This window comes from Pongo pygmaeus, chromosome 1, assembly GCF_028885625.2.
Source record: "Pongo pygmaeus isolate AG05252 chromosome 1, NHGRI_mPonPyg2-v2.0_pri, whole genome shotgun sequence".
Lineage (NCBI taxonomy): Eukaryota > Metazoa > Chordata > Mammalia > Primates > Hominidae > Pongo > Pongo pygmaeus.
Window position 1 is genome coordinate 176,359,348 of NC_072373.2, and position 5,780 is coordinate 176,365,127.

General features: G+C 45.7%; 1 protein-coding gene across 6 annotated transcripts in view; it reads right to left on the bottom strand.

The window, feature by feature from the left end:
* TCEANC2 (transcription elongation factor A N-terminal and central domain containing 2) overlaps nucleotides 1-5,763 on the bottom strand; it is a 55,026-nt gene extending 49,263 nt beyond the window's left edge. For 4 of the 6 annotated variants that reach the window (XR_010124545.1, XM_063655658.1, XM_054486967.2 and 1 more), the window contains exons 1-2: nucleotides 5,613-5,743; nucleotides 4,848-4,991 (exon numbers count right to left, since the gene is read on the bottom strand). Coding sequence is in view for 5 of the 6 variants with exons in the window: in XM_063655658.1 (XP_063511728.1) it covers nucleotides 4,848-4,949 (102 nt within the window). In the remaining variant the exon portion in view is untranslated. Of the gene's footprint in view, nucleotides 1-4,847; nucleotides 5,227-5,289 lie in introns of all 6 variants that reach the window. The other 2 variants (XM_063655657.1, XM_054486944.2) reach the window with 2 other exon arrangements.
* Nucleotides 5,764-5,780: the final 17 nt, after the last annotated feature.

A 5,780-nucleotide genomic window follows, 5' to 3' on the forward strand; every position in this document is an offset into this window, starting at 1 on the left:
AGGCCAAGGCAGGTGGATCAGTTGAGGTCAAGAGTTCAAGGCCAGGGTGGCCAAATGGTGAAACTCCATCTCTACTAAAAATACAAAAATTAGTCGGGTGTGGTGGCAGGCGCCTGTAATCCCAGCTACTCAGGAGGCTGAGGCAGGAGAATCGCTTGAACTCAGGAGGCAGAGGCTGCAGTAAGCTGAGATCATGCCACTGCACCCTAGCCTGGGTGATAGAGCGAGACTCTGACTTGAAAAAAACAAAACAAAACAAAACAAAACAACTCAAGGTCCTGTACTCATGGAGCTTATAATCTAGGATTTATAGGCAAAGTAGTTCTTGAGTGGGTTGACAAATGGGTAGAAATTGACTCTGTAAAAAGAAACAGAAGGGCTTTCAAGGAAAAGGGACCAGCATCAAGTTCAAGGAAGCCCTGAAGGCATGGAAGGGAAGAGCTTATACAAAGAACAGCAAGAGGCCGGGCACGGTGGCTCACGCCTGTAATCCTAGCACTTTGGGAGGCCAGGGCGGAGGATCACGAGGTCAGGAGTTCAAGACCAGCCTGGCCAAAATAGTGAAACCCCGTCTCTACTAAAAATACAAAAATTAGCTGGGCATGGTGGCATGTGCCTGTAGTCTTAGCTACTTGGGAGGCTGAGGCAGGAGAATCGCTTGAACCCAGGAGGTGGAGGTTGCAGTGAGCCAAGATCTTGCCACTGCACTCCAGCTTGGGCAATAGAGTGAGACTTCGTGTCAAACAAACAAACAAACAAACAAAGAACAGCAAGAAATAAGGTGTGGCTGGAATGCATACATATAAAGGAGGGGCTACAAGGGATGAGATGATAAGCGCACTGGGGTAGAATAGGTCTCACGTGCCATGCCAAGCCTTTTATTTTACTTCATTTGGTCATTCAGAAAAATGTACTGCAGCCTACTATAGGCCAAGTCCTGTGCCAGGAACCAGTGACACAAAATCAATGAGACATAGTCTTTCAAGAAGCTCAGAGTATAGCGGGGCACAGACATGTAAAGAAACCACCATGATACAGCACAAATAAGTGCAATGATACAGACATGTTTAATATACAGGGATGGCTCAGAGAAGGGAGGGATTAGATTGGCTCTGCGTCTCAGGGACAAAAGAGTGGTCAGGAAGGGCCCAATAGTAGAGGATTTGAACTAGGTCATGGGAGATGAATAGGATTTTATAAAGTAATGATAATAACAATAATAGCAAAGACTTACATAGTACTTAGTATGGGCCAGACTCTGTACCAAACACTTTACATATGTTGACTCACTCAAATTCATAAAACCTTATAAAACAGGTATTACTAATCCCCATTTTATAGATTAAGACGGACACAGAGAGGCTAAATAACTTGACCAAGGTCACGAAGGTAGTAAGTGGCAGAGCTGGGATTTTAGTAAGGCAGTCTGGCTCCAGAGTCTATGTTCTTAATTATTGCATTATATTGCCTCCAAGACAAGACAGTAAGGGAATTCCAGGCAAACAGGACAGTATATGCAAAGACACAGAGGAAGGAAAGAGCACAACATCTTTGGGGAATTGTGAATGGTTGACATTGGATGAGGCATAAATAAAAAGACTAGCAGAGGATGAGGCGGCAGGTGCCAGGTCATGGAAGGCCTTGGGTGTCATGTAAAAAACTGTGATCTTTATTGATGGGTAATGAGAAATTATTGAAGGATTAGGCAGGAAAGTGACCTGAGTAGATTTTCTTTTCTATTTTAGACATGTTTCTCTGGTGTAAGAGTGGAAGGGAGGTGAATGGGGGATGTCAAAGGCAGGGAGACAAGTCAACAGACCATAGCACTGCTCTAGATGAGAAGTATGATTCTGAACTTAAAGTGGAAGACAATCAAGTGAGTACGGGCAAGAAGGATTTTTAGGAAGTAAAACTAAAAATTGGGGCCAGGCGTAGTGGCTCATGCCTGTAATCCCAGCGCTTTGGGAGGCCAAGGAGGACAGATAGCTTGAGCCCAGAAGTTCAAGACCAGCCTGGACAACATGATGAAAGCCTGTCTCTACAAAAAAAAAAAAAAAAAAAATTAGCCAGGTGTGGTGGCATGTGCCTATAGTCCCAGCTATGATGTGATCATAGTCCCATGATCACATCACTGCCCTCCAGCCTGGGTGACAGAGCGAGACCCTAAAAAAAAAAAAAAAAAAGAAAAAGAAAAAGAAAATTGGATATGAGAAAAAAGAGTTAAGGATGGTTCCTAGATTTCTAGTCCCAGTTACTTGGTATATGGATATACATTAATACAGGAGAACAAGGAACAGGTTTGGAAGAAAAGCTAAAGCATTTAAGGGGAATGTTATTAAATATGCCTGTTTATTCTTTTTTTTTAAAATGGTGTCTCACTTTGTCACCCAGGTTGCAGTGCAGTGGTACCATCCTGGCTCACTGCAACCTCCACCTCCCAGGCTCAAGCAATCCTCCCATCTCAGCCTCCCAAGTAGCTGTGACTACAGGCGCTCCCCACCATACCCAGCTAATTTTTATATTTTTTGTAGAGATGGGGTTTTGCCAAGCTGCCCAGGCTGGTCTCGAACTCCTGGACTCAGGTGATCCACCTGCCTCGGCCTCCCAATGTGCTAGGATTACAGGCATGAGCCACTGAGCCCAGCCTGTTGTTTTATTCTTATTCCATAATTTTCACGTCATTTATTTTCATCATCACACATAGTGGTTTTCAACTAGGGCACGAGCAGGAACCCAGAGGGGAGAGGGGTAGGAGGAGGTATATTAGAATATGGGTGGGCCAGGTGCCGTGGCTCACGCCTGTAATCCCAGCACTTTGGGAGGCCGAGGTGGGCGGATCATGAGGTCAGGAGTTCGAGATCAGCCTGGCCAACATAGTGAAACCCCGTCTCTACTAAAAATACAAAAAATTAGCCGGGCATGGAGGCGGGCACCTGTAATCCCCGCCACTCGGGAGGATGAGGCAGGAGACTCGCATGAACCAGGGAGGCAGAGGTTGCAGTGAGCCAAGATCCCACCATTGCCCTCCAGCCCGGGCGACAGTGCAAAACTCCGTCTCAAAAAAAAAAAAAGAAAAGAATATGGGTGTTTGTAGGTGTAGGTGAGTGTATGTGTAGTTCAACTATTCCTTCCCACCTTTTTCTTGGAGAGAGTCTGACATGATCCCTCATTGAGAATCATTGCTATGTACAATTATCCATGAATATTCTGACAAGGTAGAGACAGTTGAAAACCTTGAATGTGTTCTACGCAGTCACAGAACTGCGAGACTAGGACAGACTTTAAAGATCATAAGAGTTCGGTAGGGCTCAATCCAGTGCTGTCTGGAAATATGAGAAGGCATTTTCAGTTATCAGAATGGGAGGTGCCACTGGCATTAAGTGCCTGAGAGCTAGGGATGCTCAGTATCCTGTAAACCACCAGCAGCTCCAAATAATGAAGAATTATCTTGCCCCATACAACAATAGCACCCGTTGAAGAAACACCGATATAGTTCAATCTCCACGTTTTATAGATGAGGAAACTGAGGTCTTAGAGTAGGGACTGACTTGCTACTAAAGATCACCCAGTTACCAGTAGGGCCTGTTTATACTCTCCTTCACTGCTTTCCAGTATGGGTCTCCTAAGCCTGTGGGACATCCAGAAAAGGAGTCCAACTGAGTATATGTCAAGTACTCAGAATGCTGCCTTGCTCTTACAGTCCTTTGCACATTTTCTCTAGCCCCAGATCCTCCTCCCACCTTCTGAAACCTAGGCTGGAGGTGCAGGTTTGGCAGTTTTAGCACAGAAAGCCTAAAGAATGGATAATGTCATCCCGGCCAAATACATAAAATGTGACAGAACTCTGAGGAGCACAAACACTAGGAATCTAGTGGAGGAAGAAGAATTGGTAAAAGAAAATGAAAAAGTCAGAAATTTAAGAGGCAAGGTTCAGGATGACAAAGGGGACTAAGTACAAGTTGTTTTGTTTTCTTTTAGTAAAATAATAATTACTTTAGCATTTATTGGGTAACTATGTTGATTGATTCATTGTATCTACTCTTTGCATCTTGCCTGCAGACATCAGACTGAGTTCAAGGTAGCAAGAGTTCATTAAAACAGCCTCTTTCCATCTGGGCACAGTGGCTTACGCCTGTAATCTCAGCACTTTGGGAGACTGAGGCGGATGGATCATTTTGAGGTCAGGAGTTCGAGACTAATCTGGCCAACATGGTGAAACCCCATCTCTACTAAAAACAAAAATTAGCCAGGCATCTGTAATCCCAGCTACTTGGGAGGCTGAGGCAGGAGGATCATATGAAGCCGGGAGGTGGAGGTTGCAGTGAGTCAAGATCGTGCCACTGTACTCCAGTCCGGGTGACAGAGTGAGACCCTGTCTGAAAAACAAAAACAACAACAACAACAACAACAAAACAGCCTCTTTCCCAGTCTCAGCTGAAGCTGTAAAACCATTTGATACAGTTCTGGGCAGTAAGATGTGAGAGAACAGCATCAAATCCCACCCCTTAATGAGTTTGTACAGGGTAGGTATATAGAATCATATTTGGTACTTTAACATTCCTAACAGACTACATTTTGCAAAAGAATAACAACGAAGGGGACTTGTCCTACGAGCTAGCACACATGGTGTAAACCAGAGTAATTACAAGGGTGTAGCAGAGGTGTGCAGAAATTTATAAATGTAAGTCTGTACAGCTATGGGGCAAACAAAGGAGGAGTGGTCAGGTACACTTTGGGGGAGGAGGCATAACAAGAAATAATTCATAGGTCTTTCCACAACAGAACCTCTAGCACTACCTTGCTATCAGTCCTTTGCACATTTCCTCTAGTCCCAGATCCCCTCTCACCTTCAGAGATTCAATCGTAGCCTGCTTGAAAACCTTTCCTCCAGAATCTTTCTTCTGAGGGCTATTCTGGTTTCTAGGCGTTCGAATGACGAATTTATCCATTGTTAGGGGACTCCGACTACCTTGACGTGCTTGCAGCGTGTTCTGGTCAAGAAAGAGGGCAGATTCTAAAACCTCACTAAAGACTGCCGTGATATTTGTTCCCCAAAGTAACACAATTGAGTTCTCTGGAAGAATTCATGAATTATGGGGCCTCGAGTGGAATCGACAGGAAGTCAATTTCTCTTTAAAAGAAAGATCTTCCGAAGAATTGAAACTGTAATCAATCATCAGTCTACGTCCTGAGTTAGGAGGTTCCTAGCTTCCAGAAGTGCACGCTCTAGCGGGGATTCCAATATTGGGGGAATTGGCCCAATATTGGAATCCCCGCTAGAGCGTGCACCTAAGCCCTCTTCCAAATAAGATTGGGCTGTGAAAGGGTTAGGATTACACTAGGCTCAATGACGCCCTCTTAACAACCACCTCACCACAGCCATAATCCCAAGGGTTGCCCTGGTAATCAGCAACCGACAACCACCTCCAGAACTCAGCAGAGGGTCTCACAATACGCAGCCATCCCCTGGAACAAACTGCTCGGTGGTCAGAGGACCCTACCCACGGCTGTAATCTCTGGATCCCCGAACAAGGAGAAACCCCATCCTCCTCGTTCTCACCACTCTGGAGCCCGGGTAGGGGCACCCAACAACGGTCTGACGTGAGACCCACCAGGAAAAGCAGCCCTGGGAGCTGCTGTTGGCGCCCTCCAGACTGCAACCTCGTAAGCTCCCAAGCCCAGTCGTCTGTGCTGAAACTAAACAGACGCTTCCTCCCAGGGCGGTAGTTCCTGTGAAGAAACTCCGCCGGCCCTCGCGCGTCTGGGCCACAGCGAACCAC